This window comes from Furipterus horrens, unplaced genomic scaffold, assembly GCF_987537825.1.
Source record: "Furipterus horrens unplaced genomic scaffold, mFurHor1.1.pri manual_scaffold_4, whole genome shotgun sequence".
In the NCBI taxonomy this organism is placed as follows: domain Eukaryota; kingdom Metazoa; phylum Chordata; class Mammalia; order Chiroptera; family Furipteridae; genus Furipterus; species Furipterus horrens.
Genome location: NW_028327174.1, coordinates 68,773,636 through 68,798,699, shown reverse-complemented (window position 1 = coordinate 68,798,699; position 25,064 = coordinate 68,773,636). Strand labels below are relative to the sequence as shown.

Below are 25,064 nucleotides of genomic sequence, written 5' to 3'. Positions count from 1 at the left end.
AGAACTTCAACAACATGGAAAAGGACATAGAAACCGTAAAAAAGAACCATAAATGAAGGCTACACTAACTAAAATGAAGGATAATTTACAGGGACTCCACAGTTGAGTAGATGATGCCAAGAATGAAATCAGTAATTTGGAATATAAGGAAGCAACAAAACACCCATCCAGAATAGCAAAAAGAAAATGTTATCTAAAAATACGAAGATAGTGTAATAAGTCTCTGGGACAACTTCAAGCGTGCCAACGTTTGCATCATAGGGGTGCAGGAAGAAGAAGAGAGAGCACAAAATTGAAATCCTATTTGGAAAAATGATGGCAGAAAACATCCCTAACTTGGTGAAGAAAATAGACATACAAGTCCAGGAAACTCAGAGTCCCAAACAAGTTGAACTCAAAGAAGTCCACACCAAAACACATCATAATTAAGCTGCCAAAATTTAAAGACAAAGAGAGAATCTTAAAAGCAGCAAGAGAAAAGTAGTTAGTTACTTACAAGGGAACTCCCATAGGACTGTCAGCTGATTTCTCAACATTGCAGGCCAGAAGGGATTGGCAAGAAATATTCCGAGTGATGAAAAGCAAGGACCTACAACCAAGATTACCCTACCCAGCAAAGCTATAATTTAGAACTGAAGGACATATAAAGAGCTTCCCAGACAAGAAAAAGCTAAAGGAGAAGAAAAAAAAGATAAAAAAATAAGAACAATAAAAAGACAATAAATGCAGATCTATCAACAATTGAATCTAAAAAACAAAAGAGCAAGCAGAACAGAAACAGGTTCATAGATACAGAGAACATTTTGATGGTTGCCAGATGGGAGGAGGTGGAGGCGTGGATGAAAAAGGTGAGGGGATTAATAAGTACAAATTCATTGCTACAGAATAGTCATGGGGATGTAAAGTACAGCATAGGGAATTGTAGTCAATAATATTCTAATAACTATACGTGGTGTCATATGGGTATGAGATTTATAAGGATGATCACTTAGTAAGTTATAGAATATCTATACACCTGCAACTAATATAATAATGTATGTCAACTGTAATTGAAAAATAAAATATGATTAAAAAAAAGAAAAACTGTTTAACCACCAAAGAAAAAATGGCAGGAAGAATTTTGTGGTCATTTCATTTTTGTAGGCAAAACAATCCCTGGCAATCCAGGTCATGAACAGTAACACATTTTGTCAGCGATTCAGCAGCAAAGCTGCCTTCCTCTGTGTCAAACTTTCAGGTTTGCTGACTGACAGAGAGCAGACTGCAAATTTACGACTTCTGAATTTATTTCTGGAAAGGATCACGAGCAAAATATTTGCCTTTTCATAGTAAATTCATTCACAAAGGCCCAACAATATACAGTGAAAAGAAAATACTAGGGGAAGACTCAAGAAAGAAAGAAGGTGCTCTGTGGTGGGAAGGTGCCGGGAGGCAATACTCACAGAGATCGGAGGCCAAGCAAGCGCTGGAAAGTGTCAGCCTGAATTTCGTAGATTTCATTATGGCGCAGATCTCTGAAATGACAGAGTTCCAAAGATTGGTTTCAAAGTCACTGGTTTCAAAGATTAGACTTCAAAGAACTTTTACACAGTGATTACCTGCCCTCAATCAAAGAAACACATGAAACGAGACTATCAAGTGATCTTTAAAATTTTTTTGCTTTATTAAAAAAGAACATTACAATTTACTCACTTAAGTATTGTTTCCCTTTTAAAGCAGCTAGTTTCTTTGAGTGAATATAAAACTATATTCCAAATGCCATCTTCATTCAAACACGTTAAAGATGTATCTCCTAGCTCTGCCTTCTGAGCCTTTCCTGTATTTGAGGTTCTGCAGGAGTTTCAAATCTTTACCTTTCAAAGACGAATTATTTTTTCCCCTTAATTGCCCAAAGGCATTCAGAAAACATATTAAGTGGGAAAGGATGGATGATTAATATTGTTTTGATCAAAGCCAAAGTATGACTATACAGAAATAAGGCTGATGTTTTTATGAGGAGATAATTTTGAGAGAGGAATTCTAAAATGTTTCATGTGGAAGAAGCACCAATGGCACCTCAAATATGGCAAATATAGCACCTCCTCTAAAGATGACTATTGTGAAACAAATATACCAACAAAATCAAGTCCCCCACACTAAAAACACCCCCACTTACTGGGTATGTAAGTTTAACAAAATTCCAAAGCTCAAACAAACCTACTTCATTATTATACCAAGTTCATGATAAAAAAAAGAGCAATACCTAATATTGGTTTACTCATCATACAATGCATGATGAAATAATATTATCTGTTTTCTCAACTTTAGAGCCATCCTATATAGTTACACTTTGTGTGTGTAAGGACGGAACATATCAAATGTCTCTCTAGTCATCCCCAGAAATGTGGGTTTGGACTCTTATTTTTGCTAGGTGACTTAGAGACTCCATAGACGTACATTTTCTGAAGCTTTTGGCAGACTGAAAAACTGGGTATATTTTCCAGCAGGTTGTAAGATAGATCTCTGAAAAACAGAAGGTACAAAAGGGAAAATCTGTTACATATCAATTGTAAGGAAACATGCTTTGCTCCCCTTTCCCATCTAAGAGGATCTATTTCCCAAAGGCCAACATTGAACATTTCTCCAACCTTGACATGGAGCAGGTAGTCACCAGTATTATTGGATTAAGCAGTAGATTCAAATGTTTACTAAAGTGTAACTATTATACTTCTTTAATTTATTTAAATAATTTACTTAATGAATTTATATTTTGTTAGTGATGATCTCAATGTTCTAGCTATTATCTTACTGAAATGAGTACAAATCAAATTAAATAATTGTGCCTCTGTTTCTATGAGCTGTTATATTTCTACAGCTAAAAGAATCATTGTTGGTTCTTTTCTAATCAACTGAAATAAAATCTCAACAACAACTCAAAACATTGCACTAACTTTGAAATCAATCACTATGAGGGGGAGGTTGGGAATCTAAAAAATCTTCAGCCAAAACTCAACAAATTACAGAATAACAAAAACATCTGGATATATTTAGAGTGTAATATAACTAATCTAAAACAAGTCATGGTAATTTGCAGAAAGCTTAAAAAAAGAAAGCTGGTAGATAAAGTAATATACACACACATACAATTTATTTATAAATCTTGTCTCATGTTACAGAAGTTATCATCTAATCAGCTAACACCTTCTCATGCCTGATTTTAATCCTTAAAACAAGATTTACCACTATGCAACCAAAAAAAAATCAATACTGTTTTCTAAGAGGCTTTAAAGTTATTTTATTCTTTAATTGATCACTTCATCCTACATTTATTGAATAAATGGAATTTATACAGAAACAAGATTCATTTACTCCACATAAATAGTTCAGACAAAGCTGTTTGTGAACACAAATTTGTAGTTTATACTAGATTTTTCAAAGACCTCGCTAAATCAATAAACAAAATAACAAAACCACCCCTCCCACTTGTACACAAATACACCTGATTAACAATATGATATGTAATTTTGAAAAGTAAGTAAAATAAAACAGACACACATATTATCAAAGCCGATAATATTTGGTTTACTCATCTCCACAGACTTCAAGGAGACAACTCCTTCCTGTATACCTCTTAGTAGAGGGTATGAAAAACCGTCTTCTACATAAACACATAGTAGCACCTCCTACCTAACTTCTATCTATGATTTTCATGGTTAACACTGATCAAGCACTTCTCATACACAGATCCCACACTTACAGCTTTACCTGAATTGTTTCATTGAATCCTTGTGGCACTTTATGAGGGAGACACTATGATTATCGCCATACAATGTGAAATGACTTGCCTAAGGTCACCAGCTAGCTAATAAGTGGGGACAGCAACACACAGCCAGGTAATTCCCATGGAGGTGAAGCAACCTGGGGGCAAAGCCACTCGTACAGCAAAATTTCCTCATGTAACCAGTACTCAGTGCATGACTCAGCCTAAGAGAGGAGCTCTACTGTCAGGACCTAAAGTAGATTGTAGTAGAGGTCAGGACCCTGAGTTCTATTTTCAACTTCAACTAATTCTACTTGGTTGATACACTGGCCAAAGCATTGACATCTTTCTCATTTTTCATGTTCAATGAGAAGATACCATCTTTGCTGATCTTGCAGAGCTGTTGTGAAGAACAAATCAATATTGTTTGTTGAAATGCTTTGAAAATAGCAAGATACTGCATTAATGTATTTGTGTTTTTTTAGGCCTTTCTAATTTCAACTTGAGGAAAGAATAGTGGTGTACAGGACGTGAGAAACAAGATGACAGGAGTCAACACTTCTTCAGTTTACCACGTTCCTGGTGCTGATACAAGTATTTGACTTGTAGTAACTCATTTAATCCTCATGATGGTCCTCTTAAGGAAGTAATTACACCTCCATTTTATAGACTGGGAAACAGAACCAAGAAGGAATAAATAAAGTGCTCAAGACACTGTGCTGGTATATACAGAGACTGGACTTGAATCAGAAAAACAAACCCCAGGGCCTTTGTTCATAACCAAATTGTCAGTCAGCCTCCATTTATGCAGTTTTAGACCTGGGTGGTTTACTATTTACTGTGTGACATAGTGGAGACAGATGCAATTTAAGTACTGGATCCCTACTTATTAATTGTAGGATGTGAGCGCCTAGTCATGTTATTGAGCCAGTTTCCTCAAGAAATGAGGATAATTATATCTATTCTGGGTGTGGTGGGCAGAATTCTAGGTGACCTCAGGATTTCCACCACCTGCTGTACTTACACTTTCATCAGTCAAACTGCCTGTATTTAAATTTGGATTCTGCTACTTTCTTGCAGTGTGACTTTGGCAAATGCACTTAACTTCCCTAATTCTCAGTTTTCTCATCTGTATCTACATCTCCCAGGAAAATGTGGAGTGAAGAGGAGACTAGTTCTGTACCTTTCCTTCAAACATTAATGCCCGACTCCATAGCTATCATGTGGTGTTATTGCAACCCCATATCACTGAGCAATGTGGCCTGAAGTGACATAGCAGGCTGGGAATAGGGGAAGGCAGAATCACCATGGCAGGCATTCCCATTCATCTGTTTAACATTGGGAGTGCTGCTTGTAGTTCTGCTAGTAGGTAGAGCCTGTGGTGGAGTTGCAGGCATTCAACTGTTGCAGATGTCTACCATGTAAGAACAGGGCCAAGGCCAAAGATGAAGGGCCCTTTCATTAAGTCCCAACCAAGCTTGTGAGGATGATAATACAGTAGAGTGGGAGTTGAGGGAGGGGGCTGAAAATGGAAGGTCAAAGCAGAGCTCTTCAAGGTCCTCTGAACTACTTTTCATAAAACATGATAAAGGCAGAGAAGAAAAGCTCTAAGCCAACAGAAATAACATATGCAAACAGTTTAACCATGAGATGAAACATTAGAACATGGCACCCACAAGTATACCTGAAGAATGTTTGGTTGCCTTTATCAAGGTTTGTGTGAATCTGATAGCTCAATTTTTTATTTTGGCATCCATAGTGGGTTTTTAATCTGTTTTGTTATTCTTTTTTTCCCTGCTCTGCAATGCCTTTAGAAGGGGAAATGAAGCTATCTGGGCTTGTTCATATTCACTTTCTGAAAGGAAATGTGTGCCAGTTGGAAGTTTAATGGGAGAGTGTTTGGGGTCTGGAAACAAAGGCTGCACGGCCATCATTACCAGGGTCATATCAAAGCCACTTCCCTGGCCCGAAGGGGCAAGAGAGGCCTGACCTCCTGAAGATCTGCAAGAAAAGAATTTTCTCCCCTTTTATTTTTTAATTTTTTATTATTGTTTTTCTGTTACAGTTGTCCCACTTTTCCCCCCATTGCTTCCCCTCACGCCACCCACCCCTTCTCCCACAGTCAGTCCCACCCTCTTGTCCATGTCCATGGGTCATTTATACTAGTTCCTTGAGTTAAAGGATTATTGAAATAATGTCTGCCAGTTCACCCCTAAACGGAAGCTGCCTGTTTATACAACACTATTGCTTTACTGATACGTACAGCATTTGGAGATTAGGTAACTGATCACACACAGTTTGAGGAAGAGAAGAGATCTGTGCACCAGTTAGAGTCCTGTCGAAACACAAACCAGACATAATTTTATTCAGGCATCATAAAGTGACATATTTTGATTCGCTGACATTCAGGCTGGTCGGGCTTTCAAGCCATGCCTGTTCTGGTCAAAGTCAAGAGCCTTCTCAAGTACTTACAGACTTTCCAGGCTCGCAGTTCCAGTTAAATCAGGAAATTCAGTTATTTGTGAGGCACCATTCAAAGTCCTAGAAGGAGGGGTACATGAGTATTATTGGGAGAAGATTCTAGAAAGGGGTAATTTTTATTCCCATTTTCAAAGCACTTTAACTTGTAACATTCATTTGGCTTTTACAGCAACTTTACAAGGGAAAGTGATATGTAAGAGAAAAACTTACAGCGTTCTTAGTTCAGGTAAATGTTGAAAGGCGGATCTTCCAACAAGCTGGATGGGGTTGTCATAGAAGTGTCTGAAAAAAATCCAAAAACCTATGTCTTAGTATAAAACTGGAATGGCAAATGAATACCTGTTCAAATTTCAACATATACATTAAATGTATTTATGTAATTTTGATTATACTATATTACATAACATTCTTGATTGCATGGCATGGTTTCAGGCAAACCTCAAGTGTTTTCACTCATATTGTGAGACTTTTGGTAAGAAACCCAAAAAAGCAAGTGAACTGACTGTAGTTATCACTTAAAAATCTTCCTCTGCCTCCAACATCTGTGGGCTATCAATTGAATGGCATAAGGGTAATTCAAGGTGTTGGCAAGCATATCATTAATTAAAGAAAGGGGAAGTTCTATATACCTACACGAAGATTATATCCTCTGGTTAAATTTTATAATACACAAATGGGACTCCTCAAATTATTTCAGAGGAAATGAGCTATTCTGGGTTTTAAAAAAAAAATAACATCAGATATTTTTGGAATTAGTTATTGCTCTTAAAGGTGAGATATTATTTGAGCTTAAAAATATATATTTTTACAGATGTTTTCAATGTAATGGTACTTGCACTGCCTGGTCAATGGGCCCCAGAAATAGTCCTGCACTGTGACATCCTTCTAGTTCAATGAAATTCGATAAATATTTATTAGTGTCTACTATGCTCAAAGTATGAGGGTAGGTACTGCAGGAATTGAGAGACTGATCCATTAAGGAGGCTGTTTTCAGGCAGCTACTATATGCTTGGCGTTATGCTTACACGCTGGGGGTTTGAAGAAGAACGATAAAATGTCTCTTCCCTAAAGAAGCTTGGAATCAGTTGGGATAAAACAAATAAATTAGATTATATCACTTTCTAGTTGATGAAGCATTTTCAAATGATCCACCCAATAACCTAATATGATATGTAGTGTAGATACTTAAATACTATTTTCCTTAATTTTGTAGGAATAAACTGAGGCTCAGATACTTTGGCAAGTTCATACCTCCCAGACCTTCAGTTTCCTAATTAGTTAAACTGAGAAAATAATACTTAGTTGTAGGGTTTGTGTATGCACTGAAAGAGCTAATGCACGCATAGCATCTGGCACAGTGCCTGGAATATAGTTGTCACCTAACAAACCTAAGTCCCCTTCTGTACTGCTACCCTCTGACCTTGTTTTTTCCCTTGGATTAAATAATCTGTAAGAGAAAGAGCTAGAGCTGGAATATAGGTTTTAGGATTAAAAAAGAAATTTTCCTCATTATCCTTTATCTACACTATACCTTATATGTTCATATGTATGTACCCAATGGACAGATATGATACACATGCTTGTATAGATAACGCAGAAGTATCACAAATACAAATAAGGAGCTATAAGAGATCTCAGAAGGGAGTTCTTTCATGAGGTCAGGAAAGACTTCATGGAAATGTCATTTGAAATGGACCCTGGAAAATAAAATTTCAATAAACATAGTGAGGAGATAGAATCATAAGAGCAAAGGAAATAAGGAAAGACAGTCATTCTATGAATTTAGCTTAGTTGGTCTGGGTTAGGGTATAGGGTGACTTAGTAGAGCTTTGGGAAACTGATCAAGAGGGTTGGCTAGGGCCACATGGAAGGCTGTGAATGCCAGGGTATGAAGTTTGCATTTAATATAAATAAACAATCCTGAATCTCTGTTTGTTTCACAGCAAGAGAGTGACAATATGGATGCTATGTTTCAAGAGAGATGGTAGGGAGATGAGCCTTAGACTGATAAAAATCTAGAGGTAAAGGCTAGCAGAGAGTCTGATGGGCAGCTGGGACTAGACAGGTAGAAATGAGTCCTGGGTAGCTGATGGACACGGGAGGCCTTTGCCTTCACAGACAGTGGGAATGGGGGCGGGGCGTGGATGAGGTTGGCAACGAAGAGATGGAAACAGGCAGACGCAAGGAGAGGAGAATTTCAGGGGGATTTAGTTAACATCAAATACTTGAGAGAAACACTAATAAATTGGGGAGCTGCTAGTCCTCCTCAAGCAGTATTAGCATATCAAAAGAGTGACTAAAAAACTGGTCTTGTGGCTGTTAGGAAAAAGAAGCAAAGCCAATGCAATTTGCCAACCTCTTACTATGTAAATACTCTCTAATGAGGACTAATGTTTATTGGCAATAAACTTTAAAACCCTTAGTTTTCCAACACACTGTCAGAACATTTCAGGAATGATGAATGGTTTTTTTTTTTTTTTTTTTTTTCAGTTGTCAGGGCTAATTGAGACGGACTCCAGCTCATTTGTGACAAATGCTTCACAGTTCCAGAAAGTCTCTTAATTAAGTTGGCACGGGATGGATGTCTGCCAAGAAATGCCCCTAGAGTCATTCTCAGCAGTTGTCCTTACTCCCTCTGTATTCAAGACCCCTCACCCATGACATCAGACCAGTCCTATGTTCCAAATCTGCCCGCTATCTTTAAACTAAAAGCCAGCCTAATACTAACATATTTTCATCTTCCTATGTATCTACATAAGATCACTCTTATGTCTGTGTTAAATGTGAAACATAGAATTAATTATACGTTATAGTTGTAAATCAGAGAAGGAAAACTCTGACTCCAAAAAACCTCCGCTGCCTTGCGGCATACCTCTTCAGGGGAAAGGCTAAGGGAGTAAACCCCGACAGAAAATCCGGAGCCGGAGTCCCTAAGGCGGTTTGACGTTGTAGTCAACACCGGCAACTCCTGCGGCGCACCTGAAGCCAAGCTGTATTGACTCCGTCTTTCCCTTGGACCCTTCAGCTGCGAAGAGAGGGGGGGTCTGCTGCATGGGCAACAGCAGACCCTCCATATCACCCTGCCCAGGCTCTGTAGCTTCAGCTTCACTGGAGAGGACACTGCAGCGTCATCGCAAGATGTCGATTCAACACGGGAGGAGACAGATACCGTGTCACTCCCGAGTCGGACTGCACAACCATTCTCGGCGGTGCAGATAGACTCTTAAGAAGCTACACCATCGTCTCTCGAGACGGACGGCTGCCGATGACGACGACGATAGTTGTAAATCTATTTTTTGTACTTTTGTAGTACAAAAATTGTCATACAGATTTTTCTATAACATATGTGTATTTCTAGAATTACAACATAGCTTGCAATTGCATACATGTGATTCAATGCCTGGGCTTAACAACGAATGGACACAGAGACAGCATCACACAGTATTCCCATTCCCCACTATCAATTAAGGCTGGAGTCTACTGTGGTAAAGGGCTCCTATTTTTGTATAATTATTTATATTTCTAGTACATTTGAATTCATGTTCTGAATGACTAGCTGACCTTGATACTGATACTTTAAACAACAGTTTTATTCCTTAGAAAATAGAGAGAAGCAAAGCATTTCACGAGACTATTATGAAGTGAAACAAGGCATCTGAAGATACGAAGCATATGCAACGTACATTGAAGGATCTAGAAAAAAAGTATCTTTTATATAAGTTCAGCATTCAGCTAAAACCTGACAAAGCATCTCTCTATAGACTTCTCTGTATAGAGTCTTACACGGACTGAGATAAAACTCGGGCAAATACCGAACATTAATTGTATTATATTTAAAAGAGCAACACGTGGAGAAATCGAAAGGAACTAAGGCCACTTACATTGTAATAAGAGAAGGGTTGCCTACAAACGCTTTCTCAGGTATCGACTTGATATTGTTGCTATGAAATCCTCTAGAAAGAGAAGAAACAACAAGTTATAAAAAATAATGTGCAGGGTAAAAATATTTAATAGTCCTTGCCCCTTCACCTGTGGCCACAACTGCCACCTTTAGTAACTACAGGATAAAGTTCCACTCATCTGTGCATTTTGAAGCTTATGTGCCCTCACTGACTCTCTAGGAGAAAAAGAAATCACAAGCTGTCATCTTGAAAGAGAAATAAAGAATCTGAAAATAATAAGGGTGCTTTATGGAAACTTATAATCTAATGTTATATAAAGAAAATCCATCTGTTAATATGTGCTACAGCACCACTGTATAACAACTGAGACAGAGGGAACTGTTTTTGGAGAGGGATTACGATCATTCCTCCTAACCCCATTTGAAGCTAAAAGAGGAGAAAATCGATGAGCTTCAGTGAAACAGAGATTTAAGTAATCTCCTCATGAGGACAAAATTTCCTAAACTGAAGGAAGGTGCTCAGTTAATCTGTAATAACAAATTGATTCTCATCTGTGGATGCTAATGCTGTCTGAATGGCAGAGGGGCAAAATTAAGGTCTTTGGGTCTCATGTGGGCCTGTGGAGGAGGTGGGTGCAGTCTTTGGTCCTCCCAGCCACAGCAATGATGATGACTTACTTCCCAGTTAGGTCACAAGTGGGTTTTCCTGAGGCAGACCTAAAATTTTTATTATTATTATTTTTTAATAAGCAAGCCCTGCTATCTACCTCCTTTGGCTGTGTATCTTATTCCTCTCTGCCAGGAAAATAGGCTCTATGCTTATTTTCCTTTTCAAGCGTTAGAACATTGTTTACATAGGTTATTTTTAGGTATTATGAAAAACTAATTATAGAATATAAAATAAAATATATGCAACCTAACAGATGAAAGTTAGCTTTACTTTAGTAAAATTGTGGAATTTTTTTAATTAAAAAAGTTTCATGAAGTATTTAAAGAATGGGAAATCATGTTAGCACTACATTAGGCACATACATTTTATTCTAGTCTGTAGTGACTTATGCAATCTAGAAATGTTTTCAAAATGCTCAGCAAATAACTGAATTCCATTATAGTTCTGTACACATCTATAAAGCATATAAATGTTGGGGGAATATGTGTTAGGAAAGGAGTATGGCTTAGAGAAATATGTGTATTTTTTTAAATATACATATTTTAGAGAAATCCATGATAAACTAAAAAAGATTGTCTGATGTTTGCTGGTAGCAGAATCCATTAAAGTATATTTCAAGTGTACTTAACTGTCATTTATATGAATTAAAATTTTTTCTAGTAAGTCACATCATGTACAATGATGAAACATATTTTAAAATAAATTCACAAATAATAGAAATTTCCCATTAAATTTGTCCTAAATACTTACAGTTCTTTAAGGTTGAAGAGTGTCCTGATTGCAGTGGGAAATTCATCAAGGTTATTATAATTTAAATCTCTGAAAATAAGTAAATAGTATTTTCAGTTTTTCATTTATAGATTCATATATACTACATTTACAAGGAAAGTTAATATGTTATTCCAGTGGACCAGTATCACTGATGAAAATTCTCATTCCTTCTCTTTATGGAGAGATTTGCTTGGCTTGCTGACCACCATCATTCCACAAGTATCTGCATCAAAATGGTCATTAGATTGGTCATGAGAAATTTCAAAGAGTCAAGGCTCAATTTTCAAAAAAGGAAGGAGACATATAGCTGTGCTAATATCCAAGTAGGAGAGACACTTACTTAGCCAGGTGTTGGCAGCTTGCTAATGTGGCTCTGCATCTGAACCTAGCTCCCTGGGCCACCAGGTTGTATGTGTACTGATTACTCTGGGCTCCTGAATCACATGCCCTTTCTTCTTCCCTCCTTCATCTTTTTTACCCCCTACTTTTTACAGTCTCACCTAGAGGACGTCTTGGAGAGCTGCTTTGTCCCTGGATGACAACTTACTTCTGGAGAGGTTTATACATGCAGAGAACTCTCAGGAAGGACATTACGTCTAGAATTTTCTCAGGGACACAAATAACGATTTGGATCAGATGTGTGACATTTTCCTTGGTCTGTGGGACACAACTCTGTATTATCTTTCATGACCAAAGACAGAGTCAAACAATCTCAAATCATTAATTTCTCTATTTGTTATGAGACAAATGGCTTTTCAGTTCCATTACTCACAAGAGCTTTATGGATTTGCTCCACCTTATAGCTACGTCTTCATATGAAAAAATAAGTGCCTCCCGGACCCTGGGAATGGCAGATTTCCCAGATGACTCAGAAAGTCTTTTGGTCAGGCAATTAGATGCGGTTAGATCTTCCTCTGTGGAGAAGATTTGCTATTTAATTTTAAGAGATAATTTAACCGAGTTAAACATGAATTAAGATTCCCACTTGCCTGACACAGACTATCCTTAAGCTATACGCAGGCAGGAAACTCGTGTCTTCTGTGGACATAAATTTCCTTCCTGTTTGTAAATCTCTCCAGATGCTCTGTTTTGATTAAAAAAGGATTGGGCCTTTGTAAATTCCTTGGATTTCGAGTGAGGGAAAGGAAGAGGTTGGAAGTAACCAATTTACTGATCCTCTGTAGCCCTGGGCAAGGTGAGGGGGGTGGGGGGCAATAAGACTCATAGAAGTGTCTCCTGAAATGCTTTATTCTACAGTATTTATATGCAATCCTGGGTGCTCACCTCAAACACGGGAGAAAGAAAAAGAAAGACTATTTATGGAAATACCCATCAAAGTCCATCTTGTTTTTGTTCTTGTTGAGTTCAAAGGACTGGGAGGTGCTTTCCATTACTGAGATCCCCAGCCCGGCCCTATGTAGATAGAGAGAAGTTCTCATTTTTTCCTAGCAGCTGATGGAAACTGCTTGCCTGTGCCATTGAGTTAACATCAGAGTCCTGCCTGGACAAGTTCATCTTTGGCATCTCCTTATGAGGATGATTCCTCTCTTCTAAGAGGAAACACAGAGTGACTTAAGTAACCCTGGGAGGAGAGCTGCTAGTGCTGACTGGTCTCAAGGAGACCACCAGCAATAGATGGTCTAGAAGGAAATCGGGGGACCCAAACCTGGTTAGAAGATAAACTGATCATGTACAAGTCACTAAGATCTGCACGTAAATGAATAATGGGCCCCATGGCCACAGTCCTGATCATAACCAGCAGTGTCAATTCAGTGGCCTTGTGTGCTTTTTTGCACTTGAGTGTTAAAAACATGGGGGTTTGGGTTGGGGCACAGCTGGAGTCCCCCTCCCCCTCCCCTAGCACATGCAGAACCCTTACTGCCTGTCATCCCACCCCAATCACACCTCTCCCACCAAACAGGGAAATGCAGAGCAGCTCCTCACCTGGGAACAGGCTCAGCCGGTGTGGCCCCTGAAGAAGCCCTTCTCCAAGTGGCTCTGGGATACACTCTAGGCTACAGTTGGCTGGCTGGGCTCTATCTTTATTATAGGCAATAACTCAAAACTAAATATTTGACCTATTTGGCAGCAGAATATAGTAGTAAACATGGATTTCAGAGCCAAATTACAGAAGGAAGCAAATCCCAGTTATGCTATTGATCAGCTATGTAATTTTGGTAAAATGATTAATAGCACTAGACCTAAGATGGGATAGGAAACAAATATGTCAAATTCTGAGTGCAATATTTCACTATAGATATACTCAATACATGGAACTTCCACTACTTTTTGGTCTGTAGATTTACTTTTAGCATGAACCCTTGCTGTTTCTTAATGAGACACCTGTTCATCTCAGATTGGAGCCTGGTTTATATCCTCCCATTCAGTGGGGAGTGAGCCTGAGTGACAATATAGAACTGATCCTTGATAGAGAAGACACATTCCTAAGCAAATAGTCACAGCTCAATGGAAAGCATCTCTTTTAGCTTATCATGATTCTAACTAATTTACCATTCTTGTTAGATTAAAATAAAATCCGTTTTATTGTTTAACTTCGTGAGGTGTGCGTTTGCGTGTGAATATATGTTTAAAACTCAGGCAATTAACCAAACAAAACAGCAAGTTTGACTTTAAGTCTATTTTGATTCCTTCAGAATACTCAGGAAAACACTGAAAAAGGGAAACAAATAAAGGGTCAACTCACAAAGTCTCTAGGCTGTGGAGCCCATCAAAGCATTTCTTTCCCAGAGAGTGGATTCTATTGTTATGGAGATGCCTGTAGGACAACATTACAGACACAGTCAGGAAGGCTCACTGCACATGGAAATGTAGGCACATTTTGATTGCTTAAATCCTAAGAAACTTATACTAAAGAATGCTCTAATTATATGTAAGAAATGCTTTAACTTTTTTTTTTTTTTTTTTGTAAAGAAAGGCTCTATGCTCCATTCACTCTCACCATAGATGATTTTATACCACAGGATTTAATAGGCAGTCCCAGTTTTACCTTTTGGGCTTGAAATATCAGAGAGTGTATCATATGAGCTATATGATTGATAACAGTGATTTCAGGTTGTTCAGTGTGGTTGTTCTACATATCTTCCCACATGAGCTATTTAGCATGGCTTTGGGATGTAGGATGATAAGCAGAGATACTGACGGTCATTGAGAAGTGGAGGAAGGGGGAAAGGTCCTAGGTGCACTAAGCATGTATTCTATTGAAGCTGATGGCTTATAATGGCTACATTCTCAGGGTGCGGCCACAGGTTAACAGGAAACAGCAATTTTGACTGCAGAGAATGGTGATCAGATTTTTAGTTATCTTGATACAGTATTAGTGTGTAATTATCACCTTTGGCTCAATGATTAGTCAGTTAGGCCAAAGCCAATGATAGCACTGTGTGTATAACTGAAACCGTACGAAGTCCCAATGAGACTTTTGGAAATAAGCTTAAGGAATACAGAGTGAAAGAAATAGCTGGATCTCTGTAAACCTATTTCCTCTAGTGCAGCAATTTTCAAGAACTGAAATTTGAAATTTGAAATTTTCAAGAACTGAAAATTCCCCAGGAATTTTTAAAACATGCACTATATAGCTATTTTGTCAGGGGCACTGACATCTCTTCCCTTAGATTCTCAAATAAAAAAATGACAACAGCCAACATAGTAATAGCTGTTGGTGTGAATGAATCAAAATGACACCTACTTTTTTTGTCAGATCGAGAAAAAATTTATTTTTTTGATGTGCTGTACAATTTTAGTAATTAGTTTATATGTGCCATAGGATAAAAAGGGTTGAAAAATTTCTGCTCTAGGGGAAGAAAAATTAAAGCAACTATCCAGCTTCTGGTGTGTCTATAGCATTATCTTTGTGTTAGGTTTGTGCCTGGAAGAAGGGAGGAATCAGGTGGACAAGTTCAAAGCCTTTATTGAGGGTTGTTTAAGCAGGCAGCTGAGTCCAAACAGACTGCAGCATGAAGGGAAGGGATAGAGGGATTTTTAAGGGCTTGGACCAGACCCCCAGGGGGATGGGTCACCCTGCTGGTGGCTACAGAGTCCAGGGTATAAGTGTTTGAGAAAGAACAATGTCCTCTGAGTAGGGATGGCTGTCAGGAGACTTACGGTCCTTGTTTCTGGGAAATGATTAAGGGAGAGGGGAAGGGGTGATGGGGGGGTAACTGGTCCTCCGCAGGATGCCGGTGGCTATGCCTTAGTTGCCTCTGTGAATAGGGAACCTTATGATTGGGTGCTTGGCTGGTGATGCAGACCCCCTTTGTTTCAGCACAAGTGGTGGCTCAGGTCCTGCACGACTGCAGGCCACAGCTCCCGAGAACACAGCGACCACTGGCCACAGCCTGTTTTGCAAGGCCTGACTCAGGTGGCAGATCACGGGGCAGGCAACATGGGGTCTCTAGTCCTGACATTTTGTATGTGAAATGCAATTTAGAAATTTGTTACTATCACCAAAAATTTGTTAATTCTAATAAATATACTTTGGGTTCATGTGAGATCCTGTGAAATATTTATTGAGGATCTTACATATGCAACACAAGGGGAAAAGGGTTGAGGGGAACCTAAAAATATGGATAAGATGCTGGCTGGCTCCCAAAGTAGTATGTAGTACAGTACAAGAGACAGCCATGGAGTGAAGTAAAGTGGCATGACTGAAGGCAGCAGTGGGCGTGCGGGCACGCATGGAGCGGAGGCAGAAATAGTGCAGAAGAGGCCTTGGTCACAGTTCCTACAGGAACTGGCCTTGTAGCCTTGCAAGCAACTGCTAGTTTCCTGTATCAGCACTGATTGACACCTGGGCATATTGCGACGCTGTTAAAGAAGACTGATTATTTTTCAAACTATTACTTGGGAATCATCTTGATTTACCAAAATAATGAAACCTAGACCTATGTCAGGGGGAGCCATATACATTCATAATTCACTGTTGGGTTTATTCTTGCTTCTCTTTCCTTGGCAGGGGTTCAAGGAGGACTTATTAAATAATAAGAGGGATATTTCAATTTGACTGAGTTATAAATTATTATCAAAAATAAGGCATTTTAACTAACTTTACTAATTGTATAATGTGGTGATCACTCGTGCAATATACAATGGACAGAGGTTACATTTTATTATCTTTGAATGGCACTTAGCAGGTGTTCTATAAATGTTGTTTCATTCTGTTATACAATTAGAACACTTATGAATCATTTTGGGGAGGGGTTCAGTGGGCTTTCACCCTTAAAATATCCCTATTAGAGGTTTGAAGGACCGGGACGTTAAGGCCAAAGTCTTACTGTGAATTTAGAAACTGTGAAAAGGGGAGAGAGAAAAGAATCAATAGAACTTACAGAACTACCAAGCTGGAGAGGTTTCCAAAGGCATAATCTGGTATGTGGTGTATTTTATTCAGGGCCAAGGTCATGGCCTGCAGTGCCGACAAACTTCGGAAAGCCTGCACAGGGATTTCCGTCAGAGCGTTGTCATCCAGCCACAGGTGCCGTAGGGAATGCAGGCCGCTGAAGCAGCTGGGGGGCACGTAGCTGATGTGGTTGGCATCCAGCCGCCTGGGGAAGCAAGCAGGCAAGAATGGAAAAGAGGGCAAAGCCCAGGCAAGATGGGCCTCACAAGAAAACTCTCCACGTGCTGATTAACACGAGTAAGCTGTGCTGTGATTCTCTTCCGGGCTTGTGGGTAGCATGCTTGCATGCATGGAGGTGAGCTTCCCTGAGGTATAAAGATTCAGCTGAGGATCATTTAGTTTCCCTTCTGACACCAAGAAAAGACACTCTTTCCCCTCCCTCCAAGCCCAGTCAAATACATGGCGTTGTGTTCCCTGGACTGCTTTGAACAAACTGAACATATTCATCCAGTTGTTTGTTCATTAAACTCTGGGAAAAGATTCTTTCAGTATTTGAAAGGGACAGAGTAATTTTTATAGGCTACTAGAGAGAGGAAACGGGGACCCCCTCCCTTCCCTTAGTACAGGGCTGGAAATCTCAAAAAACTGCTGGCTTTCTTGCTCATCCTAACCATGGCATTAAGCAGATGTTTGTTTTTCCTGACATTTTAAATGAATCATAAAATTAACAGCATTCCCAGCTCTTGCTTCCTCTCTCCCCTCTTTTTGAAAGGGAAAGACTTCTAAATATAGGTTTGGTTAATGAGCTGTTGCAACTTCAGCGCCAGCAGAGGGAGTGCCATACGTCGATATCCCCTGAATCCAACACAAACGGTGGCTGTAATTACAATGCCGTAACTGTTCTTATTGAAGTGACCAGACAGATAAGTCATTAAGATTTTCTGTACGTGCATGAACAATGGAACCACCTTCACTCAGCTACGCTTCCAACAGCCCTCACTCATTTTTTCCCCAATCTGTTCTTAAGGCTCACATGTTTGTTTGCATTTTTCAAAGCTAAGATTAAAAAAAACAGAAGAGTTGCATTTTAAGCAGTCCATGTATTAAGAAGGATTAGAAAATCATGAGTGGAGTTTGAAAAAAATATTTTAGGAAGCATTTAAGACTAAACAGATGTAAGAAGCACACCAGGATCAGGATATAGTCCCCTGTGCATCAAATTTAAACAATTTAGAAATTAGAGAGAATTCTCTGTGGGAGGGAGCTATGGAAAGTGGCCTCCTCACTTTTGGTCACCAGTGTTGCTTCACTCGTCCATCCTCTGGCTCCTACTTCTGAATGATTAGGAACAAGTGATATCTGCAAGACCGTGAGCCAGATTTGGTAGTACAGTAATGGAGATAAGGTCACTCAGGACGCATTTTAATAGTTCAGTGTAACAGCCTACTCACAATTAATTTCCCACAGAACAACTATTACGGTAGGCAGCAGAATCACAGCTTTCTAATAGCTCAAGGTTCTGTTAACAAATGAAGCTGCAAATGTTTAGGAAAACTCAACTCCATCTCTTCCTCTTTCTCTACAACAACATGCTCAGCCCATGTTCAAATAAGGTGTAATTTCATCAGGGGATGAAGAAGTGATTGTTGTTGTTCAACCAGAAGTAAAGCACCTATGTAAACTATCCTTAATCATTGTACTGATTAATGGATGAAGACTTTAAATAATATGAGCTTCTGTGTTTTAGTTGACATAGTGTCTGACTATTACCAGTTGCTTAAACACTGAAATGCCTAGTGGCTTTTAAGAGTCCTGAAAATGACTACCCTTAAAGTTGAGTGCAAACCTTGGGGTACATTTATAGCCAAGGCTTTCTCGCCCTGATCAGGTAGCTCAGTTGCTTAGAATGTTGTCCAGATATGCCAAGGCTGTGGGTTCCATACCCGGTCAGGGCACATGTAAGAATCAACCAATGAATGTATAAATAAGTGGAACAACAAATTGATGTTTCTCTCTCTCTACCTCGCTTCTTCTCTGTCTCTAGTCATTAAAAAAAAAAAAAAGTAACTAAAAAGAAAGAAAGAAAAGATTTTCTCAGCATTGAGTCATAGGCTTGTTTTCTTTGACAGTTAAGGTACTACCAAAGTTTCTGCTGGATCTTGAAGTGACCCTGGGATCAGTTTCCAGTATAAATAAGTCCATTTCTCTGGATAGATATCTTTTAAGAATCACTTTTTTTCTCCCCAGAAAAAGGATGTAATCTGGTCTCTATACTGTAATCTTAGAGCAATTTCCTGCCTTGAATGAAATGAGTAAGACAAGGCAATTCTTCATAATCCTAACATTCCGAGTACTAATACTCCCAGACCTAATACTCAGGTAACCTGAGTGCAGCACTAAAACGTTTCTCTGCCTGAACAGTTTCTTCAAAGAAGAAGCTCCCAGTGAATGCTGCTCCTTCTAAATGCAGTGTTTTGAAATCCATGCCCACCTAGCCTCAGTGGTTCAAACCTAATTCAGAGAGTGGTATATTGTTCACATTCAGAGGCAATATCTGATTTAATCTTAAGAGAAGATCCCCAGGCTAAACCAGAGTACGGAATTATTTATCCAGCCAGTCATACAGGTGGTTCTTACAGAACAAGGTTAAGACTGTGGACAAAGCAGCTGGCAGGGCACAACTTGTGCCTATTCTGTGAGTAAACAAAGAGCTCATATTGTATAAATCTGGTCTTTTTGGGCAGCTGGACATTTTCTATTCATATGTTTGGAAAATGCAATATTTAAGCCATGAGGTTTAAGAAAAACAACACTAGACAGAACATGAAAACACATAAAAAGGTGGTTCTATAACATTATCAAGAATAACAAAAATAACACATCATATAGCTCCATTTTCAAAGTATTGCTTTGTTATTTCTATTTCATGTAAGTCACAATGTATGTGTGTGTGTGTGTGTGTGTGCGTGTGCATGTGTGTCTGTGTAGGCAGCTCAGAATATGTGAATTAGTGCAGAGATTTGGGATGAGAAATCTTGAGTCCAGGTCAGTATAGTATCTTTGTAACCATGGCTGAGTCAATAGACTCAGCTTTCACATCTGTAAAATGGAGACAACACCTCTCTATATTACAGGGTTGCTTATTAAAAAAAAATAATACAATGGAGCTTTGTAAAGTATAATGCACCTTAATGATCTTAAATTATTATTAATTGAAGCTGGTTAGGAGTTTGTATTTTCACCATCAAAACAATTCAGAAAAAAAAAGGTAAACTCAAATTTGTTTTAGTCAAAAGTTTAGTCAAAAGTTAGTCAGCGATTTCAATTCTGAGAAACATAGACTACTTTTTTCATCTCTCATAACAGAAATAACTAAGAGATGTCTGCAATTAGACTTAAGAGAAGTCACCCTTATTTTTCAGCCTTCAGTGTTCTCATTATGTGTGTATATGTACATTACTGAACATACCCTCTTCTTTCTGAAGGCAAAGGAGAAGTGGTGACATGAGATAGATGTCACATTCTCAGGGAAATTTCCAACCAATGATCTTGGCATTTAAGTATCCATCAATAATGTGATAAGGCAACACAAAACCTGCATGCAGATAGATGCTGCAAAATAAAACACTTTAACATGGAAATGGCTGTAGGAGATGTCTCTGAGAGCCGTGCACAGGAGGAACTGGGGGGGGGGGGAGTGACCACGCAGTGGCAGCCATCAGGTGGGAAAAGATGAGTGCCTGAAACAAGTATGGAAACGAAGGGGAAAGTCTGATATGAAGGATGCTATGTGAGTGAGCCTGACAGCTCGTGGGACTTGCCAGGTGTGGCCAGAGGGGGAGACAAGGAAGCTATGGTGACTCAATGTTCCATCCTGGGCAACTGGGTGGATGAAGCCCATGGAAGAGCAGGGACAAATGTCACCCAGTATTATACAAACTAAAAATAAAACAGAATTGCATGTTATCTGTGAATGTAGTTCTTTAATATCAATGCATACTATATGATGAAGGGCTAGGAGGGATAATCGGCAAAGAAAAAAAGTCAATCTTTTATGTCAGGCAATAGCAAAAAAAAAGTAATCATTTCCTTACCTTCTGTAAATTTTTTCCATAATGTTTTCCTGTATAAAAGGTTAATTGTACAAATTTTTTTTAAAGAAACATTTTGCCTTGGCCAGGTAGCTCAGTTGGACAGAGCATTATTCCGATATGCTTAGATTGTGGGTTTGATCTCCACTCAGAGCACATACAAGGAGCAACCAGTGAATGCATAAATAAGCGGAACAACAAAATGATGTTTCTCTCTCTCTCTCCTTCCTCTCTCTCTAAAATCAATAAATTAAAAAATGTATTTTGCCAATCTGCTCCACACCCCTGAAAGGAATTTTTGATTTCTAAATGGCATTATTGTAGGGATTAGAGAATCTATGACCTCATCCTTGTTATTGTTCCAGAAAAATAGTCCTTTACATATATCTTTTATATGATACCTTGCCAATGTATCACACAAACTTCTATCTTTGTTTGAAAATGTCTTTGATGAGTCATTAACTACAAGGAAGAAAGCGTTAGTCAAAAGATAAGCCATTGATCTTGGCTAATTTCATATCTGAGGTGAGTGTAATATGTCAATTATTAACATAGATGACTCAAGAAAAAAAAAGCCAAGGTGTGAAGAATGTTGCAGCTGCAGGTATAATAGCTTAGGAGGGTTCTTTCAATAAATGACGGTTCTTTTCAATTTTGACTCATGGTATCTTCATGACTGACATTGCTATTTTATATCTGGATGAGACTTTTCCTTCCTAAGTTTTAACGAAATGACCAGCTCTCTTGTACATACATTTGTACAGTTTGTGAGACCACTTTGAATAATTCATGAATAGTCAAAAGACGGCAGTGATTTAGTTTATTTATAATACCTTTAAAAATAAAACAATTTTTAATTATGATCTTACTTTTGCTGTGACATGAAATCATGTTGTTTCAAGCTTGTGTATTATATAATTTGACACTTATGGTCAAATGGTGGCATTGATAAATGCGGGACTCACAACCTCCCATAATCACATCAAAGTTATAACTAAATTTCAGAGCAACCATCATTCAGAACCGCCTGAAATATGGCTGAGTGGGAGTCCTATAACTAGGGAATTAAAGAAGAAGCCACATTTGCTCTGGCTGGTGTGGCTCAGTGGGTTGAGTGCCAGCCTGGGAATTGAAAGGTCACCAGTTTGATTCCTGGTCAGATTACATGCCTGGGTTACAGGCCAGGTCCCTAGTCGGGGGTGTGCGAGAGGCAACTGATCGATGTTTCTCTCATACATCTATGTTTCTCTCCCTCTCCTTCTCCTTCCCTCTAAAAAAAATAAACACATGAACTCTTTAAATAAAAAAGAAGAAGAAGAAGAAGCCACATTGAGACTGATAGGAGGGGCTGAGACACAGAATGGGCTGATCCCACATTCATGTGTGATGGATAAAAATTGGGAAGGATATCTGGGCTGTAGAAGTCCCCACGAGAAGTTAGGGTCCCAGCCCCAGAACAGGACCCCCAGCCTAGGGTTTCAATGCCAGGAGGAGAAGTCCCCATAACATCTGGCTGTAAAATCCAGTAGAGATTGTGGCTGAGTGAGATGGAGGGCTCCTGGAGTCCTATGCAGTTCCTTTTAAAGTCCCAGGCAACTCCTCTTAAAGACCCCATGCACAGACTTACTTGGACTCACTCTCTCTGGGCTCCAGGGCTTAGGTAGCAGCTTAAAAGGAACCAGGGACATAGGAGGACTCTGGTATGAGGGTGAGAGCTAGGGGACAGCTTTCTTCCAGATGAAGTGCTGGCAGAGGCCATTGCTTCTTTGAGGAGCCCTCTATTCACAGAGCCTACAGGTGGGTACCATATCTGAGTCTTCATCAACCTGGCTCACACTGTTTGCCCCACCCTGGTGATTCCCTGAGGGCCTGCACCACCCAACTTCCAGGCCCACCCATGCTGTTTTCAGTGGCTTTTCCATATGAATGGCCTGTCTTGGCTGACGTTTCATATTTTCCTAAAATCTCTCAAAGAGCAGCATCTGGCTTCAGTGAGCCCCATACCTCTCGCTAAGGGGCCCCAGGCCCAGCACTAGCAGCCACCAGTCTTGTTCTCAGCTTGGCCTCTCTGGAGCACCTTTAAACCCAGCACAAGTAGCAGCCATCCACGGATCACACTGTGGCTAATACCAGGGGCCTGTACCTCCAATAAGGCCCCAGAGCCAGCTCATGGTGCACATCTTCAGAGCACGTCGAAGCATCACCACTCAACCACCTCCACAAGTGACACACTTAAGGGCAGACTCAGTGAGCACCTGAACCCTGCTGAATTAAGTCCTGCTCAATGTGGTGGGCCCCTGTACAGCTGATCCTTCATGGTGGTCCATGACAGCCTGTCCTTGCAGCTGATCAGTTTGAGGGTAAATCCCTCCCATTGATGAACCAACAGCAATCAAGGCTCGACTACAAGAGGACGGTGTACACAGCCTGTATGGAGTGGGGGTGCATGTCCAGTACCCAGATTGAGTGATTGGGGATGATGTGCCACTGAATCCTGCAGAACACCTACTACATAAGGCTACTCTATCAAGCCAGGAGATATAGCAGCTTTACCTAATACATAGAAACAAATACAGGAAGGTTGTCAAAATGAGGAGCCAAAGAAACATGTCCCAAATAATGAACAGAACACAAAACTAAACAAAAAAGAATGAAACAAAATGAAAACAAGCAATCTACTAGAAGCAGAATAAAAACACTGGTTATAAGGATGCTCAATGAACTTAGTGAGAACTTCAACATCATATAAAAGGACCAATCAAAAATGAAGAATACACTTACTGAAATGAAGAATAATTTACAGAAAATCAACAGCAGAGTAGATAACACCAAGAATCAAACCACTGATTTGGAATATAAGGAAGCAACAAAATACCCAATCACAAACAGAAAGTAGAAAAAAATTAAAAAATGAGGATAATGTAAGGTGCCTCTGGGACAACCTCAAATGTACCAACATTCACATCATGGGGATGCCAGAAGGAGAAAAGAGAGAGAAAGAAATTGAAAGCCTATTAAAAAAAAAATGACAGAAAACTTCACTAACTTGGTGAAGGAAATAGACATACAAGTCCAAGAAGCACAAAGAGTCCCAAAGAATATGAACCCAAAGAGGCCCACACCAAGACACATCACAATTAAAATGCCAAAGGTTAAAGACAGAGAATCTTAAAAGCAAGAGAAGAGTAGCTAGTTACCTACAAGGGAGATCCCATAACACTGTCAGCTGATTTCTCAATGTTGCAGACCAGAAAGGAGTGGCTAGAAATATTCAAAGTGATAAAAAGCAAAGATCTACAACTAAGATTAATCTACCCAGCTGAGCTATCATTAAGATTGAAGGTCAGATAGAGCTTCCCAGATAAGAAAAAGTTAAAGGAGTTCATCACCACCAAACCAGTATTACATGAAATGTTAAAGAGTATTCTTTAAGAAGAAGAAGAAGAAGAAAAAAAGATCAAAATAAGATAAAAAATGTGAACAATATAATGGCAATAAATACATATCTATCAACAATTAAATCTAAAAAAGCAAAATAAAAGACCAATTAGAATAGAAACAGGCTCACAGACACAGAGAACATTTTGATGATTGCCGGATGGGAGGGTGGTGTGGGGGGATGGGTGAAAAAGGTGAAGTACAAATTGGTTGTTACAGAATAGTCATGGGGATGTAAAGTACAGGATAAGGAATATAGTCAATAATATTCTAATAACTATATATGGTGTCAGATAGGTGTGGGATTTATTGGGATGATCACTTAGTAAGTTATGTAATGTTAAATCATTGGAGTGTCACTTGAAACTAACATAATAATATATGTCAATTGTAATTGAAAAATTAAAAAAAATATTTAAAAAATGCAATTTGAGGAGATACCTTAAGTCTTTCCTATGATGAAATTTTATTGCACTGGAACCAACTGATCATTGGAGTTAAATTTATCTGAAAATCAGTAAACTAATACTATCAGGATAGAAGTTTATCTATATGAACTCCTACAGATTGAATTCATATTGATACATATAAACTCTTCATTATAATAAATCATTTTT

The 25,064-nt window shown here is 39.0% G+C and overlaps 1 protein-coding gene across 1 annotated transcript in view; it reads right to left on the bottom strand.

Annotated features, from left to right (window-relative positions):
* Positions 1–25,064, bottom strand: part of LGR5 (leucine rich repeat containing G protein-coupled receptor 5) — a 140,173-nt gene that overhangs the window by 25,018 nt on the left and 90,091 nt on the right. The window contains exons 5-13 of the mRNA XM_090273622.1: positions 16,908–17,123; positions 14,267–14,338; positions 11,542–11,610; positions 10,102–10,173; positions 6,431–6,502; positions 6,212–6,280; positions 6,003–6,074; positions 2,437–2,502; positions 1,443–1,514 (exon numbers count right to left, since the gene is read on the bottom strand). Of these exons, the coding sequence (XP_090129748.1) occupies positions 1,443–1,514; positions 2,437–2,502; positions 6,003–6,074; positions 6,212–6,280; positions 6,431–6,502; positions 10,102–10,173; positions 11,542–11,610; positions 14,267–14,338; positions 16,908–17,123 (780 nt within the window). The remainder of the gene's footprint in view (positions 1–1,442; positions 1,515–2,436; positions 2,503–6,002; positions 6,075–6,211; positions 6,281–6,430; positions 6,503–10,101; positions 10,174–11,541; positions 11,611–14,266; positions 14,339–16,907; positions 17,124–25,064) is intronic.